Source organism: Siphateles boraxobius, unplaced genomic scaffold (assembly GCF_051911475.1).
Source record: "Siphateles boraxobius isolate OS27281-9 unplaced genomic scaffold, OSU_SipBor_1 66, whole genome shotgun sequence".
NCBI classification, from domain to species: Eukaryota; Metazoa; Chordata; class Actinopteri; order Cypriniformes; family Leuciscidae; genus Siphateles; species Siphateles boraxobius.
In genome coordinates, this window is record NW_027509193.1 from 23,211,570 (window position 1) to 23,235,533 (window position 23,964).

General features: G+C 39.4%; 3 protein-coding genes across 4 annotated transcripts in view; 1 reads left to right on the forward strand and 2 right to left on the reverse strand.

Moving 5' to 3' along the window:
• The window catches only part of LOC143722032 (actin-related protein 2/3 complex subunit 1A), a 147,311-nt gene that overhangs the window by 121,072 nt on the left and 2,275 nt on the right, over positions 1 to 23,964 (forward strand). Inside the window, exons 1-3 of one of the 2 annotated variants that reach the window (XM_077213085.1) lie at positions 22,572 to 22,747; positions 23,179 to 23,259; positions 23,549 to 23,653. In XM_077213085.1, the coding sequence (XP_077069200.1) occupies positions 23,196 to 23,259; positions 23,549 to 23,653 (169 nt within the window). In that variant the 5' untranslated portion in view covers positions 22,572 to 22,747; positions 23,179 to 23,195. Of the gene's footprint in view, positions 1 to 22,571; positions 22,748 to 23,176; positions 23,260 to 23,548; positions 23,654 to 23,964 lie in introns of those variants that run through there. The other variant, XM_077213086.1, reaches the window with a different exon arrangement.
• Positions 56 to 11,023, reverse strand: rac3a (Rac family small GTPase 3a). Its single transcript, XM_077213045.1, has 6 exons — positions 10,835 to 11,023; positions 5,376 to 5,447; positions 5,138 to 5,255; positions 1,280 to 1,342; positions 1,020 to 1,179; positions 56 to 881 (listed from the first exon to the last, which is right to left on the reverse strand). The coding sequence occupies exons 1-6, from the start codon at positions 10,867 to 10,869 to the stop codon at positions 751 to 753; spliced, it is 579 nt and encodes a 192-aa protein (XP_077069160.1). The 5' UTR covers positions 10,870 to 11,023; the 3' UTR covers positions 56 to 750.
• On the reverse strand, positions 11,738 to 20,941 carry prkar1aa (protein kinase, cAMP-dependent, regulatory, type I, alpha (tissue specific extinguisher 1) a). Its single transcript, XM_077213083.1, has 11 exons — positions 20,793 to 20,941; positions 18,804 to 18,991; positions 18,527 to 18,694; positions 18,284 to 18,375; positions 18,129 to 18,190; positions 18,001 to 18,047; positions 17,044 to 17,202; positions 16,187 to 16,247; positions 15,881 to 16,002; positions 15,627 to 15,708; positions 11,738 to 14,807 (listed from the first exon to the last, which is right to left on the reverse strand). The coding sequence occupies exons 2-11, from the start codon at positions 18,975 to 18,977 to the stop codon at positions 14,635 to 14,637; spliced, it is 1,140 nt and encodes a 379-aa protein (XP_077069198.1). The 5' UTR covers positions 18,978 to 18,991; positions 20,793 to 20,941; the 3' UTR covers positions 11,738 to 14,634.

Below are 23,964 nucleotides of genomic sequence, written 5' to 3' on the forward strand. Positions count from 1 at the left end.
AATGATTTCCATTGCAAGTTGCAGTGTGTAGTCCAATAAACATTACAGCCAATTCTGAGTACAGTTTATTTTATATAGTATTAAATTTATTAACAGTATTTTATAAGCAAACAAATATTTCAGGGTGTATTATTTCTATCATTGTTTAATAAATCATCACATACAGTACATTCACAGTAAAACACAGGTACAGTATGAAATGTTTAACAGGCAATAAAAGCTGAAAGTAAAATACTTAAAAAAGAATGTATTTACCGTCACCCCTCAAGTGAGAGCACTGACTATGGCCACACATTTAACTTGCAAACGCTATTCACAATATCTTCTGACACATTCACAGATCCCACACAGGAAAAGTACCTGCAGATAAAATATGAATAGCCACACGATTCCAATTCCACACGAAAAAACGCTGAAAAAATGTAACATTTGTTGCAACAGGGCAAAGAACTTTACAGTTAGCAATGCTTGTTCTTTAGTAACTAAACATTCATTCTGATAGACATGCCATGGCCTTATGTCATTCTCTTCCAACATATTTTTGTTTTAAACCAACAATTTAAGGCAAAGTTAATGATAACAAACCAAATTTGGCATGTTGATATATCTGTTTCATCAGATATACCATGGAAATATATGTCTGCAGTTCATTACCTCACAAGTTGGATTTATCTGTTCATAACAGCAGAGCTGAAGAGGAAGAAACCTGTTTACATGGCATATCAGTGAAGGAATTAGTTGTGGTGTTCCTCAAAATACAGTACACTTCTTGCCCCTCTTCTTTACAGGTGGAGGGCACAAAACAGCGCGGATGGCCTCATCAAATACAGTTTTTAAACCCCGCTGAGTAAGAGCAGAGCACTCCAGATACTTCACAGCACCTACAAAGCCAAAGAATCCAATGAGCCAACTATACATGATACAAAGCCCCAAGGCAATAGTAAAACATCATTATAGCACCGTTAAAAAGTTCAAGGAGATTTTTTTTTATATATATATAACCAGGAAATCGTTCTTACCAATTTCTCTAGCCATGGCAAGTCCTTGCGGGTAAGTGATTGGAGCTAGTTTTTTATCCCGCAGTCGTTCAATCGTGTCTTTGTCATCCCGCAGATCAAGTTTAGTGCCCACAAGTATGATAGGGGTGTTTGGACAGTGATGGCGGACCTCAGGGTACCACTACAAAAAGAAATTTGGTTAACACAAGGCATCTAACACCTAGCGGATCTCGTTAAGGGATGTCTTTGAAAATATTTCGTATTCTTAGGGGGATCCTTACCTTTGCTCTTACATTCTCAAAGGAAGCAGGGCTCACCAGTGAGAAGCAAATTAAAAACACATCCTGCAGAAAGAAAAAGGAGGCTCTTTGTAAAAATCAATGTCATTGATTATTCATTTCAGATTACATGGCATTATATGTAATCGTAGGCCTCGTTGACATGACAGCCATTGGCACAGATCCTCAGCAGAGACCACAAAAACCAGACAGGTCCTCTGCACAGACCCTATTGGCCAGCTTCGTCTCCATACTGGCGTGATGTATCCGATCTTCAAGCAAAAGTAACTGGATGAATATTTGAATGCTACCTATCCCAATCTGAATTCTGATGCAGCCTGAATCATAATCACACCGTGTTCGTTCATTGGCCAGAGGAGAAATTCATTAGTTGCACCAGGTGTGCTTGAGCTAGAACACATAAAAAATCTGAACTGGCTAGGTTTGTTGAGTGTGATCAACCAGATTTCTGAGAAGGCAGGTTCAGAAAAACCCTCGAGTGACTGCAAATGACCTGCAGCAAGACTTGGTGGCAACAAGCACTGAGGTTTCAGCTTATACAGTACAACGAACTGCGTACAACGCATACGGTTTCCATTCCAACTCCAAGACATACACCACTACTGACCAAAATCCCAAGAAAAGTGTTCAAAATCATATAAATAAGCCAAAGAAGTTTTGGGATTCTGTTCAGTGGAGTGATGAAACAAAATAGGATATTTTCGGCCCTATGGAGCAGCAGTATGTCTGGATGAAGAAGATTGAAGCATATGCTGAAAAGAACACTGTCTACAGTTCAAAATGGTGGGGCTCGGTGATGCTCTGGGGCTGCTTTGCATCCTCTGGCACTGGAAACCTGCAGCGTGTGGAAGGCAAGATGGATTCATTGAAGTATCAGGAAATCCTAAGAGAAAATGCATGTCGTCAGTGAGGAAGCTGAAGCATTGGAGCTTCCAACAGGACAATAATCCCAAGCATACCTCAAATTCCACCAAGGCTTGGTTGCAGAAGAAGTCCTGGAAGATTCTACAGTGGCCATCAAAGTCACCTGACTACCTGACTTGAATCCCATAGAAAATCTCTGGTCTCAGCATGCAAATCCAAGAATATTACTGACCTGGAGGCCATTGCTCATGAGGAATGGGCTAAGATTCCTCAGAAACGCTGCCAGAAGCTGTAGTCTGGTTATACTTCTCGTTTGCAGCAGGTCATAACAGCAAAAGGGTGTTCTACTAAGTACTGAAGATGCTTGCCATGAAGGGATTAAATAATTTTGAGACTGCAGAAGTCATTAAAAGTTGCATTTTCAATTGAATTTGGGGAAACCACTTGACACATTTGTTAAGCTATTTCAATTACTTTTGTTTGATTTGTTCATTGCAAACACTTGAAAGTCTGTAGATTTTGCCAATAAACCTGATTTACAATGGAGGTTGAATCATTTCGATTACAAATGTATGTTCACCAATGCTGCATTCATTTGATCAAAAATACAGTACAAACAGTAATATTGTGAAATATTATTATAAGTTAAAATAACTTTTTTCTATTTTAATTTAATTAAAAATGTAATTTATTCTTGTGAATGTCATTATCAGTATTGAAATATTATAAAATGTAATATAATTCCAAAGAAACAATTTCTTTGAAATAGAAATCTTTTGTAACATCATAAATGTCTTTCCTGTCACTTCTGATAATTTTAATGCGTCCTAAAAAAATCTTATTGGCCACAAAATTTTGAGCGGTAATGTACATTTTCATAGAAAGGTACAGAAGAAAGGTGGGGAATTCAGATTTTCCAAAACCACTGTATATATTTGAACAAAGAAATAACTCAATTAGCTACATGCCCAAATCCCACCCTAATGCTCAAAAGAAATATGATGTACAAGCCAACTCAAAACATAGCTAGTCTGTAGCAAAAAAATATAATGAATTATTTGTAATATTTACTAAACAAAGAACAGGCAGAGCAAAAACAGAGTCCAAAAACATGATGGTGCATTTATGATAGAGCCCTACCGATATGGATTTTTGGGGGCCGATGCCGATACCAATAAAAAAAAGCCTGATACCGATATATCGGCCGATATTATTTGTGTACAGTAGCAATATTATTTATGTGTATCATTGTACAGTACCAGTCAAAAGTTAGACACACTTTCCTATTGGTGTGTACACACTTTTGATGGGTACTTTATGTAGAATACACAGTATTCAAACAGAATAAGTATATAAACGTTTCGCAATGATCACTCAAATGTGGTGATCAAACACTTGTGTGACAGAAATGTAATGGAGGCAGGGTGAATGATAGAATGAGAATGATACATTTGAGCTGTAACCAAACTAGTTTGCATTGCATGTTATATTATATTATATTCTAAATACTGTTGCATAATCTTCACTAACGACTTTGTCTTTTAATTTAGTCACGTTATATAAAACAACTTCAATAAATATATCAAAAGTGTCACTAACAAAACCATATTATCTTCTATTTGTATTCTTAATTCCTCTAATCTCTACCAGTCGAGGAACAACTCAGATCTCTTTACTAAAGTAAAATTAATAATATCATAACGAAAACGTTTTAAATTACATATGTACAGTACTTTTATACTATTTTAAATACTTAAGCAAAATGTACCGTGAAACTATAGACTTAATGCAAAATGGCCCTATATAAAGTGTTATAATTATATAAATGATTGGAATATTGCTTGATGTTGTAGCGTAGCGTTATAGGCAGAATGAGCTTTAACACTGTCTACACCGGACGCAGCCGTTATTGCTCACGTCGCAACAGCTGTTTACCATAGATGCGAGAAAGCGCCCGTTACAAAGCAGAACGAGGCATCAGTTTACTGTCAATGTTTCATCAATCAATTGCCTGGATTTAATAAATAAAAAATAAATATAGCAGACAATATAATCAGGACTCCTCAGCTGTAGGCCTACGCTTGCAATAGTCACAAGCTCACACAATACGTGACAGAGGCTGGTAGCAGAGACCTAAATTCTGTGAATTACACGGCGCAAATCAAAAGTAATAGGCTACTACCCGCCGGATGTAGAAGCGTTGGCTCTCAACAGAACATAAAATATTCATTTTATTTTTCGAGGTCGCATTTATGAGGAAAAAACAATGTTATGGACATGACCGCTCTGAAAGCGGCACTAAAGTGCTTTAGAACTTTCATAGAGACCTCGAACAGAAAGCACAAAGCCTTTCATTAAAGTAAATTTCGTTTTGTATTAATTGTATCTTAATTTTAATCAATGTTTCATCAACCAATTGCCTGGATTTAATAAATAAGAAGTAAATATAGTGGACAATAGATAATCTCGACACGGAGGCGTGGGCGAGTGAACTGCAACTCGTCTCAAAAATGAACCGAAACTCAGCGTATAGACCTGAGAAATATCTATATTGAAATGTCTATTTTTAAACAGAACAATTCAAAACTACAGACTGCCCTCTGCTTATATAATCCATATGAAATGTGCATTTCTCTCTGGCACGTTCAAAGATTGCTAGTCTGCATCGTCAACTTCATCTTTGCAGCCCACAATGACTGAAAACACTTGTTATTAATAAACAATTAAAATGTCTCCTTGCTATATTTGATGTATTCATATAATTGCTTTTGCCAGTTCTTTGTGACAGCTTTTATGTGCTTTATTGGCAGCGCCACCCTTACATGAATCACTGCACGCCGCATTTTTTAAAATATTAATTTATTGGCCATTTTAAATGCTGATACCGATAGTTATGAAAATGCCTAATATCGGCCGATAATATCGGCTCGCCGATATATCGGTCGGGCTCTAATTTATGATGACGTATTTAAGTACCGTTTGAGGGTATGAGAGTGGTCTTAGGCGATCATAGTCCTCCTGTCCTGCTGTATCCCAGAGGCCTAAGTTGACAGGTTTACCATCCACCATAACATTGGCAGAGTAGTTGTCAAACCTGAGGGTCATACAGATTTTTCAGAGCATTTCAGAAATACATACACAGAAGTAAACTGACACACACAGGCAGCACAGACACAGGAATAATTCCCAGTTCAAGGTATCAAAATGTACTCACACTGTGGGAATATACTCTCCCGGGAAGGCATTAGTGGTGTAGCTGATGAGCAGACATGTCTTACCCACGGCACTGAAATACAAAAGATGTTAAGTACTAAGTGTGACTGCAGTACTCAAGTCAAGTCAAGTGAGTTTATATGTAGAGATAAAAGGAACAAAATGTCATGCCTCACAGGACAACGATGTTACATGTATAAACATATATAAATGCACATAGCCTATTGTGGCTAGGGGGGTGTGGTCTCGTGAAGTCTGTAGCGAGAGACGAGTCAGCGAGCTGTGCGGTGAGTAAGTAGGTCAAGTGCAGATGATGAACACCTGTGTCTGATTGCAGTGATTGGCGTGGAGACCGCATATAAGCTGCCAGGAATGAGAGAGCGGGAAGAGAGAGTGGCTTGGGACTCGCACGCGACCCGAGGCAGATACCAGCAGAGTTTACACACGCAGTGGAAAGAGTTTTTTTACTGAATGGACTGAGTTATTTATGAAACGGGAAGAGTGGTCGTTTGACTGAACCTTGAGAGCTGGAGACATACAGCGAGAGCTGTTACAGCGGGCAGAGTGTTTCTTACATATGTGCTGTAGTGGTATACTACGGTGAAGGCGCACGAGCGCACTTTTTTTTGTTCTTTTATTTTTCTGAATAAAGTGCGAGTCCCAAGTTCGCCGACCCTGTCTTCTTCTTCTTTAACCCACACACACTAAGATTGACTACACTGGTGCCGAAACCCGGGAAGGAGAAGACCGCCGTCGCCATGCAGAACACGCCAGGAACGCCATTTAAGACCTTATCCAAACGCTCACGGGTCTTCACAGGGAACAACACCACGCCCTGCTGGCCGTAAAGGAGGAGCAAGATCAGCGGTTCCAGCTGCTTCTCCAAGGCCAGCAAGAAGACCACGAGCTGTTCCGGAGCTGGCTCGACCTGGAGATTCGGGCCGTCCCCGATCCAGCTACGGCCTCGGCCCCGCACCTGCCTCTCAATAAAATGGGGCCCCAGGATGATCCGGAGACATTCCTGGACCTTTTTGAGAGGTCGGCCGAGGCCCGAGGATGGCCCCGAGTGGACTGGCCCATGCGGCTCATGCCTCTACTGTCAGGAGAGTCGCAGATAGCCGCCCACCAACTGCCAGTCCAGAATCTCCTGGTCTATGAAGATCTGAGGCGCGCCAATCTTCAGCGGGTCGGCCGGACCCCGGAACAACATCGCCAGCGGTTCAGGTCCCTGAGCCTGAACGAGTCCGGCCGGCCCTTCGTCATGGCGCAGCAGCTCCGGGACTCCTGCCGCAGATGGCTGATGACCGATGGAGGCAACGTCGAGGATGTTATCAGCAAGGTGGTACTGGGACAGTTCATCGCCAATCTGCCCAAGAAGACCGCGCAGTGGGTCCAGTGCCACCGCCCGACGTCGCTGGACCAGGCCATCCACCTGGTGGAGGATCACATGGTGGCGTGCCCAGGGGTCGGCGAGCCCCTCCCATCTGTCTCTCTCTCCCCCTCTCTCTCTCTCTCGTCCCCTTCTCTCCCCAAACCTGTCCCCCTTCCCTGGTCTCGTGGGGGGCTGATGCCCCGGCCGGCGCCGAAGTGGAGAACGGGGCCTCCGGCGGAGCCTGTCCCGGCATCCAGAGGCCCACCCAGGGGGCCCACAGCGGTTGACCACTCCGCCCCGCTTCCTGCAGCCTTGCGCTCTTCACGGCAATCCCTTGACCCGCTTCCTGGCACTGGGGCGGCGGGGAGGCCTGGGTGGTCTGTTGGCGCTGCGGGGACCCAGGACACTTTATAGACTCGTGTCCGGTGATGGAGGTGGGGACACTGATCCGGGTCCCCGACGCGCCACAGGAGAAGAAGGAGAAGACCGCCGCCGCCATGCAGAACCCGCCAGGAACGCCATTTGCGGACCTCATCCAAACGCTCGCGAGTCTTCACAGGGAACACCAACACGCCCTGCTGGCCGTAAAGGAGGAGCAAGATCAGCAGTTCCAGCTGCTTCTCCAAGGCCAGCAAGAAGACCGTGAGCTGTTCCGGAGCAGGCTCGACCGGGAGATTCGGGTCGATCCAGCTACAGATGTCCCCGATCTCGACAGGCTGCCCCTGATCAAGCTGGCCTGTACCAGATACCAGTGAGTATCAAGGGGGATACTTATCAGGCTTTGGTGGATTCAGGCTGCAACCAAACCTCCATTCATCAAAGCCTGATTCAACCGGGGGCATTGGATAACAGCCGCATGGTTAAGGTGCGGTGTGTGCACGGGGTGGTGGTGAGTTATCCTATAATGCCGGTGGTAATTCAACTTAGGGGACAAATCATAGCGTAGAGGTAGCAGTTAACCCGCACCTCCGGCATCAGGTAATTCTGGGGACGAATTGGCCTGCTTTTGGGAAATTATTGGGGTCTTTATGTCCGGATTTATGCTACAGGCCGGACGGGGGTATGTGGCGAGGGGGGCGTGGCCTCGCGCAGTCTGTAGCAAGAGACGAGTCAGCGAGCTGTGCGGTGAGTAAGTAGGTCAAGTGCAGATGATGAACACCTGTGTCTGATTGCAGTGATTGGCGTGGAGACCGCATATAAGCTGCCAGGAATGAGAGAGCGGGAAGAGAGAGTGGCTTGGGACTCGCACGCGACCCGCAGCAGATACCAGTAGAGTTTACACACGGAGTGGAAAGAGTTTTTTTACTGAATGGACTGAGTTATTTATGAAATGGGAAGAGTGGTCGTTTGAACTTTGAGAGCTGGAGACATACAGCGAGAGCTGGTACAGCGGGCAGAGTGTTTCTTATATATGTGCTGTAGTGGTATACTACGGTGAAGGCGCACGAGCGCACCTTTTTTTGTTCTTTTATTTTTCTGAATAAAGTGCGAGTCCCAAGTTCGCCGACCCTGTCTTCTTCTTCCTTCACCCACACACACTAAGATTGACTACACCTATATTAAAAAGAGGTAATCTAACTAAACATATAAACATATGCTCTGAACGCTCATACTGAAGGTTCAAGGACTGCATATTCACAGCACATCAAGGAAACAATTGTGAAAAGTCCTTTAGTTAGTCATCTAGACATCACGTTCACTCCTAAGGTCGATGGCACGCTGGCAGCAGCTCTTTAACAGCGCTGTTTTCAAATGAACTGCCCCACCGGATGCGTAGTGAATACAGGATGACAGCTTCTTGTCATGAAAAACACACTCTTACAAAGTGGAGTAAAGAGCGTACACAGGAAATGCAGTGGCGGGGTGACACAGGAAAAGTGATAAAAATTAGGAGTAAGAGTGAGGAAGCGTGATAATAAAAGAGAGGGAAAGTAAAAGTGAACAGGCCAAAATAAAAATTATGTTTGAAGGCTGAGAAGCCCGGCTGTGAAATGTAGTTGCTCATTGCAAATGACAGAAAGTATGTATCATGAGACAGGAACTAAACCCTTAAAGGGTTAGTTCACCCAAAAATGAAAATTATGTCATTAATGACTCACCCTCATGTCGTTCCAAGCCCGTAAGACCTCCGTTCATCTTCGGAACACAGTTTAAGATATTTTAGCTTTTTGTCCCTCCATTGAAGATCTATGTATGGTATACTGTCCTTGCCCAGAAAGGCAATAAAGACATCATCAAAGTAGTCCACGTGACCGCAGGGGGTTAGAAGCATCAAAAATACATTTTGTTCCAAAAATAACAAAAACGATGGCTTTATTCAGCATTGTATTCTCTTCTGGTTCTGTTGTCAATCCGCGTTCACGAGGCCAGTGACGCTGCTGACGTAAGACGCTGCTGACCTGTTATCTGGTGCGTCCGTGTATTCGGGTTCAAATAAATATGTCTGGTTAAAAAAAATGCAAGTCTTCCCCTGTGTCGAAATCCTTAGACACCTTAATGTTTGCAAAGATTGTTTTGTTTACAGCGTGCGTCTCCCTCAGACTGTAAACGAAGCTCGGGCGCACCAGATAACACGTCAGCTCGTCTTACGTCAGCGGACTCATGAAAGCGGATTGACAACAGAACCGGAAGAGAATACAATGCTGAATAAAGTCGTCGTTTTTGTTATTTTTGGAACAAAATGTATTTTCGATGCTTCAAAAAATTCTAACTAACCCACTGAGGTCACATGGACTACTTTGATGATGTCTTTATTGCCTTTCTGGACAAGGACAGTATACCATACATAGATTTTCAATGGAGGGACAAAAAGCTCTCGGACTGAATCTAAAATATCTTAAACTGTGTTCCGAAGATGAACTGAGGTCTTACGGGCTTTGAACGACATGAGGGTGAGTCATTGATGACATAATTTTCATTTTTGGGTGAACTAACCTTTAACGGTTGCAAGATCAACTGCATCAATGAAGAAGCTATTATTAATTCTCCACAGTCTAAAAGAAACTTTGAATTAAGCATACATTTAACCAACACCATGATACAAATCCAAATCATATCAAATAGTAGTAGAGATAATAAACAGTTTAACTGATTTTTTTTGCTTCTGAGTCCTTCAATATAACTATTTATAATAACAATATCATCCAACAATAGAGTTGCAGCGGTAAGTTAATTTAACATTTTTTAATTATTCATAATTTTACAGAACAGCTATTCATGCTTATGAATTGTTACAGAAATTGTATTTTAAGCTAAAATGTTAGTATTATTTTGCTATTGTTACAAATTCATAGTACATATTTACATTCTACTGTTGCAGTCTAATAATTATAGATTTTTCTTTCAAAATAAAGCAGTAAGCAAAAATCTGTTGCGTAATGATTATATGACCACTTTAACATTTAAAAATAACGTTATAAGTAATGTTAAAAGAAATAACATTTCACTTGATCTCTACCAAATACCAATTGCAATGCAGCTATTTGTTCAACAAATGCGATTTTACGATGTAAATTTTGCTCTCTGGTTAAAAATAAAGGAAGAAAAATTAATTATGTAAAGGTTAATAATAAAGTTCAGTCTCACGAGCACTATGTGATTTAGGGGAGTGGACCATTTCTACTTTAGAGCTCTAGTGATGTAACGTTAGGTGTAAAACATGACATCATGCGATTCCACGTACACGCGCATTATTTCTACACTGCACGAGATCCGTTTAACATCCGTTTAATACATTTTCTGCATGGTTTACAATACATTGTCTTACTACTTTAGTGTGAAAAACATCAATTGAAACATTGAAAAAAAACAGACAAAACGCCTGAATATATATTAAACAAAACGGCCACCACCAAACATGAGTCTATGCTCATTACAATCTCATTTAAAACGATAATGATAACAGCTACAGAGTCTCGAAGAATGACAGTAATATTTACAATTATAAAATTATCAATTTTGTCAGAGCTGAATCCACTCAACCGCTGTGCCAACCCCAAATCCCAAGCTCCTCGCAACAATTGCTTTTTTCCCAAACAAACCTCCGTACAAACACGAGCAATTTTACCATTTATTCTTCAACACCTTACCCGTCGCCGACAACAACACACTTGATGGCTTGCATTTGCAGTGCACGAGTAGTATCCGACGAGCGAGGAATCTGTAAATAGCCTGAAATGTGATGTTGAGGTGCCTGTGCAGCAGCAACGGTCTGTGGCTGTCGGGGGTCTTTCACGATACTTCCGAAAAAACACGAACAGAATGTTCGTGCTTTTTCGGAAGTCTCGTGAGGAGCCCATCTGCTTTTCTTCTCTCCAATTCATATTCATGTTATAGACAAAGTAAACGCTTCACATTAAAATTTAATTCTTAAAAACATCTTTAAAGAAACAGGAAATAGTTGATGTAAATTAGATTTGTACATCAGTGACTGACAGGGTTAAGAGAGAACAAATGTCATTCCAGTGACAATTGGAATGACAGTTGTCCTGTTGAGTGTGGGGGGCAGGGTGAGGCAAAATGACAGAAATCTCTGGGAAAATCCCATTAATTCTCGTGAAATGATGAAAAGAAAGCCCTCAAAATATACATGTTAAAAACGGGATGCAGTCATCAATCCAGATTAACATTTCTTGAGTTCTACAAAACAGCCGCTTACATGATTTTATTTTGTAAAAGTGAACATTATTGCTGTAATTACCCTGTTATACAGTATATAGAGACTTAATTGGGGATGTTGCTTATGGAGTGGAAAGTGGGAATGATTCACACGGCCTACAGGTAGATTTCAGCAGGATTGAAGTTTGATACATTTGATCCAAATACCTATTAATTCAATGTAGGTATTTGATGTCAAAATATGTAGCCTAATAAAAATATTATACATTGTGGGATGTAAGTGTTAATATTTGAATCTGTAGTCCTTGAGAGATATACTGCAGAAATACTTCTGATGTATGAAAACAGCACAGAAAACAGAAGACGCTTACATATTCAAGAATTAATCATTTTATTGCTTGACCTGCCATTGGGACAATCTATACCAAAAGGTTTACAACTTGAGCACATCCAATGAAATCAAACCATACAGTTATACAAAAAAAGCATAATAGAAAAATGGTCCCTCGACATTTTACAACTCTCTGTGTTGAGGGCTTAAACTGAAGAATGGGTGAACAGGAGTCTCTACGCTCTGGTTGCAAATCTTATGAGCAAATATCAATTCCTCTGTACTTACTAGAACACAATTTTACTGAAAACTCCCGAAGAAAACACAATTGGCAGTCACAACCAGGGAATGAAAAGCAGGCTACAAAAAAAGGGGGTAGAGGTTGCTAATACAAACACATTTCCAGTGACCACTGAATGATCTTCAAGAAACATGGCCTGAAGTTGTTTAAAAATAAAAAAATCATAATAAAAGGTAAGCAGAAAATTTGTATAGGAACAAAATTATTTAATGCACTCATAAAGGGGAGAGAATTACAATAAACATCAATGATGCATTTTACAGAAAACAAGGGATTTACTTTTTGTCATTTGTCATCAAATTAAGTTAAATGAACAGACCAATCCATATATGTAGACTAATCTGCAATCTTTGCCTATCTTCGGGTGTCACAGTTTAACATTAAGGACTCATAATAATATATAATTTCAACATGTTCATTTATTCAACCCCATCATAAGGCAAAAACCACTCATTGAAAAGACAGTGGAACGGTTAATCAAAAGGCTATTTGGAATCCCCTGTAATTAAGGGTGCAAATTCTGTGTTTTTAAAGCTACAGCACCAAGATTTGACTGATTCTGAAATTCTAGTCTAGAGGGGCAGAAATCTGTGAATGTCAGAAAACATCGTATTTTCCTAGACATCTGCACTGACATGCTGTAAGGCTCTCAAATCAAGCGTCAGAGTAAAGTGAAAACAATTCTCCCATGTGGTTGATAGGACAGAGTCAGATATTGAAGATAAAACACACTAATTATAAGTCTTTCTTTATAATATCTATATAACATCTTTCTTTAATTAACATAGCAATTTTGGGACAGTCCTGTGCAAACTTCTTAATTACTGGAGCTTTAAGTCTGAATAAAATTACACTGCTAAGAGGATCTGGATATACAGATTAAATAAAACATTGTCGATTACAAATAATACAGGTGACAAGCTAATAGAATATTAATGAATATATTAGTGGAAAAATAACTACAAGAAAATTTCTGTTGGCTTCGCATTATGAAAGTAAAGAAATCAGGCACTTTTCAAAACCAAAATTTGCCTTCAATAACTGTTGTACAAATGAGCTGGATATCTGTAATTACATAACACAAGATGTGTTGAAAACAAAAAAATAAAATTCACATCAGTTATTTCCAAATAATACAAGAGTATCTCTGTGCGATAATTAAAATCTACCTTCAGACACGGATAACACTATTGTACAACCCAGTAAAAACACAACTCGGAGAACTCGAAGAACAATATCTGATAGGAGATTAAGGTGGTGGCAGTAGTGGATCGCAAATCGATTTCCAAACATTTGATGGATCCCAACCCTAATGGCATACAGACACCATGAACTCAACACAAGCGGCAACACAATACTGTCCCTGTTTTAAGACTTTCGTTTGACTATATAGGTAAGGTGAATAATATAAATCTCAATCTAAAAACAACAGTGATTATTTGAAAACAGTTTTTCTTAGACCTGCCCTGTTTATTAACCAGACTATTTCAGTTAAAAAAATAAAAAAAGACATTTGGGGTTTTGAAGCAGTTCACATACACTAATTGAGAAAGAAACCCTAATGGGATCTTAGTGGGTTAAGGACAAACTCAATCAACAAAGCTTCAGATTTCATTAGCCATTACATGTCTGTGACTCTTCTAAACAATTAAACAAAACATACAAATATAATATCTTTTCTGTATATATATCCACCATAAACACAATGTTGAATAAAATAAGATTACATCGCCTTTGTGTGGGGGAAACAAACAAACAAATAAAAGCATTTGCAGCATGTGGCATTTCAGAAGGGAGAAAATGCTAGTGAAAAAAGAAAAAACTATTTTAAAAGGAGATTTAACTAATCCTGGTCTGTTCTAAATAAGAGTCCAGAGCAAGCCTGTGTGTATAGCAAAACGCCCAAATGAAAATTAAAAAAGCCTAATGCAAAGGGATCAAATGCCACAATGAGAACCAGCAGGTCTATATAAAGGTCTATATATTGCAAACTGTGCAAAAAAATATGGTTATGGTAATTTACTTCTAATATATAATCTTTTACATACACTATATATGTGCAGCTATAACAATAAAAGAGCAAACCTGATCACCATGATAAACATGGTGACATTTTTACTTCAGTACCCCCAAGAAAACAACATAACACACATGGATTTATGCCTTTGGCTTCCCTATATTCAAACGCTTGGAATAAATGAGGGAAAACTGAATCTGAAACTCGATGGCTCAATTAAGATACATCCTAATATACTGAGTAAATATACTACATGAATATCAGTCCTGCCACTGTTTTCCTTCAATTCCAAACACTGTTATACAGAAACATGAAGCAATTTGGACGCAAGAGAAAATCCCGATAGACCTTGTTATTTCAACATCTGTTCCCGTGACAGGCATCTGTGGCACAACGATTGACTCGTTTCTCAGGCAAAACTAACAATCAGCCTTATGGTAAATCTAGGATGGATACAAATGCGACAGCGTACGGCACAAATCGAAAAAAACAGACAGACAGAGAGAGAACACTGAAGTGAATGGGCACCTGGGTGTTGGAAAATGCGTAAAGAAAAGTAAGAAAATAAAGCGAATTTGCATTGGTGGACCCTGCAATTGAGGAGGTAAGAGCCTAGTGTGCCTCAGACCGACAGAGACACAAAGCTGTTGTACTGCTGTATGTTTCTCTTCAGGATATCTGAGCAGGGGCCGAGCACGCGTTCGAACCTGGGACGGTCAAGTTTTACGCACTTCAGAGGGCCGCGGGCAACCACGGTGGCAGCACGAGGCCGGTTCATGAGCAGAGCGATCTCACCTGATGAAACATGCAGGAAAATTAGAAAAGAGCAACAGAGAAACAAACACATTAAGGTGCGCTAATATGGACACTGTACATGTAGTCAATAGCCGTGTTTCCGCTCTTGGGCCTCTGTCGTGCTAGTGCGTGCCAGGGCCAGTCGCGTTTCCACTGCCACTTCTGGGGCTTGATCGGCCTCATCGCGGCTTCCTCCAACGGCCAGGGCTTTTTGGCCCGACGAATACCTTGGTCCAAAGTGGGCCAACTGGGGCTTGAACAAAGGCGGTGAGGGTTAACGCCACTGCTCATTTCCCAGGTTATAATACCAGACTATCAGTTAATCTCAACACTTAAGACATTTAAAACTATTTTCAGCTCAAAACTCACTTTCAGACACCAGCGAGTGTTTGAAATAACTTTCGATTGCGATCTGATGGTGATTCTGATCACCTTATGATGCAGAAATATATTTATGCGATGCTAAAGGGCTACTTCTGCTAACCATTGCAATCATAACTAAATATATGATTATGGAAAATACCAGAGACTGTTTGAAGAACGTAAAAACATCATACATGATGCAGATGGGCTTAGGACAGTCCTCGGCAGAGTCTTTAAGTAAAAACTAAAGGTAGCGCTGCGGGGCTACTGGCCCGACCGTAGAAACGCAGCTTGGTGCTTGAGGTCCGAGGCTATTGGCCCCGTCGGCACGTTGTTAGCCCTGGCTCGCACTGGCCCGACAGGGGAAAAGCGGCTAATATGTAATTACATTAACAAAAGAATTTCTGGGATATGACTGGGATAAGCTTTCCAGAGAGTAAAGAGAAACACATTTACCGAAGTAATCAGATGGTGCGAGTCTTCCGACCTCCACAAATTCCTCATTCTCTGACCGCCGCTGCAGGACTGCTGCCGAGCCCTGAGGACACAAGTTTTATTCAATACATCTATTCTCCCATGACAATCTCATTATTTACTTGTGTTTGTAATTGAGCATAAATGTGAAGATAAAAAAGTATACAAAACCAAAAGACTCTAATTAACAAAGACTTGTTGATGAGAACTGTGTAAAAATGAGCATGGAAAGCTACCTCAAGGATGATGAAAAACTCATCTCCCGGTTGACCCTGCACAACAATCTTCTGGCCATCTTCAAACTGGACTGTCTCGAGAGCGTCAGCAACCGTCAACCGTTCCCATTTATCCAGAGACTCTGCTCACAAGATGTTAGCATGTCATCAGTTAGCACTTCACAAGATTTGCTTACAGCATTATTAAGCTGCATTACACTGCCACAAAAAGCAAATGCTATGTTTTTTTGTTTTTTTTTTACACAGTTTACTATGAAAACATGCCTGCAAACATACATAACCTAAAAAGAAATGCATTAAACTCACCCAAAATAGAGACCTTGCTAAGGAATTCCTCATACATTTTTCTCTTTCTTAGAGTACTTCCCTAAACACAGAATAAAATTTTTTTTAAAGGGTATGTTCGCCGTTTTACAAGTAAAGCCCTGTTTTATGATCGTTTCTGATTAAATCAACGGTTAAGATTAAAATTTGGACACATGCTGCTGTCCCGAGAATTGTAGGTTTCTGTGTTAGCAACCCCCCACCTATACAATGGTTTCATAGGGGCACTGGAACAATCATTCATATAAACGCATTAAACTTTAGTTTACAAAGACGTGAAACTCACCGAGTGGTCTGGGGTGTTCATTGATATGCTCACGCAAAAATCGCTGCAAAAGAAGCTTTCCAACAGGTTTTATCGTAGTTTTCGGAAGAATATCCAGTTGTGAGGCGTTGGAAAAATAGGTCCACAGTTTTACAACGAATGGTAAAACACCTGTTGGAAAGCATCTTTTGCACCGATTTTTGCGTGAGCATATCAGTGAGTTTATATGAATGATTGTTCCAGTGCCCCTATGAAACCATTGTATAGGTGGGGGGGTGCTAACACAAAAACCTAAAATTCTCGGGACAGCAGCATGTGTCCAAATTTTAATCTTAACCGTTCGATTTCATCAGAAACGATCTTAAAACATGGCTTTACTTGTAAAACGCCGAAATTACCCTTTAAGCAAGAGAAAAAAAATGTGGCCATTTTATAAAATAAAGACTTTATAAAATAAAGTAAAAATAACCAATGATAAAAAATAAATAAAATCACAAAACACTTCAAAATTAAAAAGTAAAAGTTGTTTGTATAATGTCATACCATGCAATTATCAGTTAAATAGTGTACTAACCATGAGTATTCTCCTGTAGCTGTCTCTGTCAATTCCCCAAAGCTTGACGTTAGTTTTTGCTCTGACAGTGGCTGCTCGAGGAGTGCCGTAGATTAAAGCAAGCTCACCAAAACTGCCACCCTCGCCAATACTGGTAACCCACTCATTGTTGACGTACACCTATCAAAAACAATTGTGCTAATGAATATCTCAGTCATTATTATTCCAAATGTAAAAGAGCCCCTGTTATGCTAATTTAAAGGATCCTAATTGTGTTTTGGAGGTCTCCTACAACAGCACCAAAGGTCAAATACTATTTTTTCATAATATACATTGCACATTACCTCCTTTCTCAAAGAGTCTGAAAACGGTTTGTTCGAAGATTCAGGCTCTCTAAACCCTCGTAAAAAACAAAACGCCCATTACCATATCTGAATTTCAGCTCCGGAGGCTTTCTCAGCACTTGTATAGACAGTGATACAAACAGTAATGATGGTCTTGGTTTTACCGTGTCAATTTGAGCCTGAATCCTCATCCTTTGAAATGCATTCACAGCGCAGAAAACGACAACATGAACCAAACTCTTCCAGGCTTTGGCTACAACTACAGTTTGATGGCACTTCAAAGTACTAATTAGACCTTATTTGCAGGCAGCTAATGAAGATCACAGGCTGGCATTATGCAAATGTGTTACATTGTTACGTAGATTTGTAACAGGAAGTGAGACTGACGACTCGTTTCGGCAGTTCAGAATCAAAATCTTCAGAATCTTTCCTTTTAAGAGACAATAACTTTATTTGTTGTGAACTTTGATCTTTACAATTAAGCAGACCTTTTACATTCACCAACAGCTGCTTGAAAGATAATATTTGAAAAAGCATAGTAGGAGCACTTTAATAACTCTATACAAGTAAAAAAAAACATGTATGTATTATTATATTACATCCTGATTCAACATCAATTTAGAATTGCACTTACATCCATTTCACCTTGATCGATAACATAAAAATTGTCACCCTCATCCCCTGAAATTAGAAACACAATTTATTAGTATAAATATTTTTTCCATTTTTGCACACTCAGCTCCTCCTGAAAAGAAGCCTAACCTTGTTGAATGACAGTCTCTCCTGCAATGTAGGTGACTGAGAACATAGCGTCAAATATGTCACTGTGAAGAGTAAAATAAGTTGTTATCAGTAAATGAAATACTTTATTAGTTACAATGAATAATTCAATCTACTATTCAAAATAAAATTTGTACCTTCTTTCGTTGTCATCAAGATGGGCAAAAAGCACATTCTTTTCAATCGCTTTAGCAAGGGCAGCCATAGTTTTGTAGTCTTTAGGAATGACCTGTAAATTAACAAAGATTTCTAAGTAAACAGCAACTGCAGGGAAAGCAGAATTCAGCATGCCAATAATATTATGCATCGCGATTTTGAAAGAATGACAACAAGTTCTGAATAAAATACAAATTTCTAGGAAAAAGTAAGAAGCTAGTTACCTTTCTGACATAAGAAGCTGCGTCTTCCTCAGTGTAGACCTCTGCGCTGATGGCACCGCGGCGCCGTCGGCCCTTAACAACAGGATTCATGGGAGGAGACACCTCATCTTCTCGGGAGTCTGAGCGAGAGCTTGACTTCTGCTGGTTGCTGATCTGTTTCGCTTCCTCCTGATAGACATAAACTTTGTTCACGGCACTGAAACTCACTTTTCAAGAGTAAAGAACATCTGTAAAGAGTCCAAGCCTATGTGGTTTTACTCCAAAGAAAATGACTAACCTTCTCAAGCCTCTCAAAGCACTCTTTGAGGAAAAGCATGGGCCTCTCAGGCCTGACAGTGCACAGCTGCACAATGCATTCCTTCAGCAGCTGCTGGATGTTGTGCTTCTGCACGTAGCGCTCACACTCCCGCAAGCTCCTCTCTTCTTCACTGCTCGTACTGCTGGACGCCATGGTGACCTGCTGACCTGAAACATGCAATTCACATCAGCTTATGAAACCCAAGAAATCTGGAGCAAATCCAAACCTTAGCTAAATATCATTAGACCAACTAGTAGTTTAGACCAACAAGTGAAATGTGAAGATCTGATGATAGCTACACCTCTTAAGAGTAGAGTGTAATGCTATGAGTGCAATTCACTAATTTCATTGTGAAATCCTCATGAACCGGAAGTTATAAACAACTGTTGTGACAAACAACAAAATGTGACCTATAGAGGGCGGGGCTTGATTTTAGCACACCTCCTCACCATCTCGAGCTTGTAGCTGACTAACACGTGGAGTGAGGTGGTTAAAGGATGTTCTGCCAATGCCGTCAACAGAGAAAGAATGTAATGGCAAGGGGGAAACAAATTTTCAGATTTTGACTAAAGACATTAAGACAAACTATTTCCTGTGCATACCAAATTATTATGGAAATTCTTAAAATCATGCATCTAATATATTTGTGGTATGAGCCGCATACAGTTGGCAAGCATTTTGTATCTTCTTTAAACACACACATTGTGTTTTCAGGTTTTATGGTGACTTTCCATAGACATAATGATTTTTATACTGTACAAACTGTATATTCTATCCCATTACAATAACCCTAAACTTACCCATCACTGAAATGTTTCTGCATTACATTTTCAAAAAACATCACTTAGTATGATTTATGAGCTGTTTTTCTCATGGGGACCAAAAAAATATCCCTACAAGGACAAGGATTTCAGATATTGCCATCTTTGTGGGGACATTTTGTCCCCATAATGTAGGGTTTACCAGGCCACACACACACACTCATTATCAGATCATGTGTAGATATTCCTCTGGTTAAAATCATCTCCAACAATCCTGTCAACAAAAAAAAGTAAATAAATCTGTTTCTCAAATCGCAACCATGAGTTACAGTGTTACAATATTCCCACACATTTAAAAAAAATTTACATTTCCAGTCATCTGCCATTATGGGATATGAAAAATAATTTTGGAAAGATTAGACTCACAAAAATAATTTCCCAACTGATGAAATTCCAACTGAATAAAATGCCTTAAAAAAATTAAATGATCAAGATTTTATTCAATTCCATGACTTATCCTGGCCTAACAGTTAACATTTTAAAATCCTCTTATATAATCAGGTCTTTCTTGACCATGTGACCTCGTGATCATAACCTAATAAAACAAAAAACAAACTACCAGTGCTAATAAATAGACATATTGCTGCAAACCAATAAACATTAAAACACTTTCAAAGGAGGTGCTGTCAAAGTGAAAAGTTAAACGGCTAACATGGCTCCCATACTTCGCACATGACGCTACATCGAGACTAAAAAATCCAGTAAAAAAATCAGTCAGCTAACGTTATGTCTCTCAGCTACCATGTAAATAATCCGAAAGTGTTGCATTTTGGCAGGTATGTTGTGGTCTCTTGTCCCTGTCCGGGCTCCTGAGCTCATAAAATACGCAATTCACACATCCCCACAGGCATTTTACAATATTACGCTATTCGGTTATGTGAACATAACATTATTTTAGCGCATAAAACACATGCCGATGCAAGTACACCCCACTTAGCGCTTGTTTAAACGTTAAACAGCGTAAACCTGCAGCTCTGTGCTATCTGTAACCAGTTTTGTCAAGCAGCAAAATACGCCATCTTGCAAGCTATATTATCACAACAACGGAAGCCGACGGCATTACAGTAACCTCTCTACGAGCCTGTCGACTTACACATCGATATCAACAAACGTTACAGCGAAGACCTCTACCTTTAAATATTCATACCTGAGACGCTTCGATGAGTTTGTCGACGTGTTTTACTCCGTTTACACTGGCTTTCCCACAGTCCTTGGATGGATGGATGCCTCACCGGAAAAGGTTATGACCAATCACAAACAACGATTGACGTCAATGCGCCTCGATCTGGGAAGCCCGTTACTCCTCACAACCTTAAAGGGCAAGTGCTTATTTTTGTGTTTCGAGAAGATCGAGGTTATCAACCAGCTAATTTATTACATTCTGCTGCACGTGATGTGCTACATGCGCTAAATGTTTAAATCATATTTTACACTCCTCCGGCAGTGACATTTAAACAAAAAACACGGTGACCCTGTGTGATTTGGATCTGATGACAGCTGAAAATGTTAAATGGTCTGTGCATAAACCCAGGCTTGCGTTGTCCTTATTCAACCAGGGTCATAACCACCACTGACATTGAGGGGGCACTCCCCGCAATATTAGAATTAAGTCGGACGATATGTGCATCTGAACGGTTGACTATTATGCCTACATTACTTCCCCCTTAAAATAGGCCTACTACGTGAATGCATTCTTGACTTCAACTAAACTAATACTTCACTAGCACATCATCACTGCTGGTAATGAGGTCCTTAATCAAAATGTAACATTATATAGCTAAACATTTACATTCATTTACCAAATACTTTTATCCAAAGTGACTTACAAAGGAAAATGAGGCTATATAAGCAGAAGACATTACTTTTCTATGTAATTATCTATGGTGAGTATAATGTAAGCACGTAATTTAAAGGGTGAGTTTACCCAAAAAATAAAAATTCTGAAATTATTTACTCACCCTCATAATGACTTTTTGTTTTAAGGAAGTAAAAAAGAGTTTTGGCGACCATTAACTTCTTTTGGAATAAAATTGTATAGGCCTACTTTATGCTTCACAGAAGAATGGTGAATAAATGACCACAGATGAAAGAAATGGTAAATAAATTATGACAACATTTCATTTTTGAGTGAACTAGGCCTATACAATTATATATTCATGCAAAAAACATTTTTTTCATATTAAATTATTATCCAGTATCTATAAAATAAACAAGTGATTTTCCTTTTAGTTAAAGTCAGTAAAACGGAAATTGTGATCGCATTTTCTTCCCTGTTGTGCTGTATATATCTGACTGAAATGGCTTCTCAAACTAGAAAACATGTGTGGGACTTGATTTTGTCTATCAGGAATTGATTGGTGTCACATTCAAGTGCAATGACGATGAAGAAGATTCAGATAGAAGTGTTTTTAATAACACAAAATAAACTTAAGAAATCCACAGTGACACGAGACAGGGTGTAAACACAAACAATACGAGACCAAGAAGCAACCAAACTGATGAAGTTTTAAATATGCAGTACAGGATAATAATGAACAGAATACAAACAAGTGTGATAGTTAATGAATGTCCATGGTAATAGATTAGTGTGGGAAACTAGAACAAAGGAAACAAGTAACTGAAGGGAAACAAACTAAAAGTCTATGAAAATGAAACTAAAGCTAAACTGAACAAAATGGTGGCAATTGGATTGTTGGATGGTTGTGGTTTGCTATTGTTGTGATGTCATGTAAACAGGTTATCGGAGATGTTGTTGCAAGAGGAAGCGGAAGTTATTTTGATTAAAGATTTCAAAGAAACATGCATTTAAAAAATTCATAAATAATTTACAATAAACACTGCGATATTCTATATAAAAAAATCTATTTTGATTTCATGGTGACTTTAATGATAAGGATTAAGACTGCACAGGCCAGGTGACTATATCAGAACATAAAAACACACCCTCTGTTATCTCCTCCCTGCTGCATCTACAGCCCTTCCTGCCACTGCTCAATCTCATTCGTGTCGACTGCCCAGAGTCCACGAACATAGCCTTCCAAAAGCTCTCCAGCTCAAGGATAGAGGACATAACACTATAGCAAAAGAGAGGAACAGATAAAGGTGAGGGCATGGTCAATTTTCCAAAGTCAGGTAGGGTAAGGTTATGTTGTTTGCTGTGCAAATCTGTAATCACTGCTCAGTCATACCAATGTACCATAACTTAACTGGTAATTTTAATGGGAATTGGATGAAGAATGGCTCTTTTCTGGTACTGAACACTGTAACATGTCTGTAAAATTAATTTAAAACAATTGAAATTGTGTAAATGTTGTGTTTTGGTGATGATTCTTTATCTTGGAAAATGTGATGTACCATCTGAATGAATATGTTGAAAGTGATTATATAGGCTCACAGAGGAGGAATAACATTTTTGAAAAATTAAAACAAGAATATTTGGGTGGAGTAATCCAAACTGACAACACTCTGCCTTCCTTTTTTTAGTCACATTCTCATGATTGCATACTCTTTCTAACACATGCGGTGCATTCCAGGGTCTTGTTGTTGAAACATGTCCCTCTATAGCTTTGGATTGGAGCCTCTGTCCTGTCATGCCTGGAACAAAGACCGAACACGTAAGACCAAACTAGTTTAGCTACATTTGAAAAATAAATGACATCCCTTCAGGCTCTTAATGTTGCAGCCTGCAGTTACATTTTCATCCATTAAAATACTCAGAGGAATATCAGTTTGTCTTTGGGAGAAAAGCATGCAATTTTCCATTTGTACGCATCATTTTGCTATGAACTCACTGTAATATTGTTCCTTTAAAGTGGATTTTTGTTTACAAGAAATTCCAAAATATATTTTTGTTCAGGTTTATTTTATGTGTATAAAAAATCCTAATAATATTGTTTTTATCAGAAATCGCCCTTAGCCCCAACACCAATGATGTGCACATTTACCAAAAGAAAGGAAAGGAATGGATTAAGATTCATGAACTGACAGAGCACAGTGGGCGAATCACAGGTAAGACAAAAGAGAATAGCTGCCACATTAGTCATTAACCTACCGATACTGTGAAACTGGCCCATAAAACAAACATTATCTCAGCTCTCCAATGAAGGGCATGAACTAAACCACTGTAAACAGTGCAAGCCTATATGTTTGTTGGCGCAAATTTAAGTTGTTTTGCACGCATGTTTCGGGCGTGCTGTTTTCTTGTGGCTTAAAATAATTAAATAAGGTAAAATAATAAAGTTTAAAAAGTCTGAACTTAAAGTCGGATATGCCAATCCATTTATTAACATAACGAAAAATAAAAGATCAATAACATGCAT

What these genes read in the sequence shown, in the direction of transcription:
- rac3a (XM_077213045.1), bottom strand. Translation starts at nt 10,869, where the DNA reads ATGCAAGCCATCAAGTGTGTTGTTGTCGGCGACGG. An exon ending in CACTCTCATACCCTCAAACG is followed by an intron (nt 1,343 to 5,137) that starts GTACTTAAATAC and finishes TTCTTTCTGCAG; the next exon opens with GATGTGTTTTTAATTTGCTT. An exon ending in TGCCATGGCTAGAGAAATTG is followed by an intron (nt 882 to 1,019) that starts GTAAGAACGATT and finishes TTGGCTTTGTAG; the next exon opens with GTGCTGTGAAGTATCTGGAG.
- prkar1aa (XM_077213083.1), bottom strand. Translation starts at nt 18,977, where the DNA reads ATGGCGTCCAGCAGTACGAGCAGTGAAGAAGAGAGGAGCTTGCGGGAG. An exon ending in GCTTTGAGAGGCTTGAGAAG is followed by an intron (nt 18,695 to 18,803) that starts GTTAGTCATTTT and finishes TATGTCTATCAG; the next exon opens with GAGGAAGCGAAACAGATCAG. An exon ending in TAGCAAGGTCTCTATTTTGG is followed by an intron (nt 16,003 to 16,186) that starts GTGAGTTTAATG and finishes TCTTGTGAGCAG; the next exon opens with AGTCTCTGGATAAATGGGAA.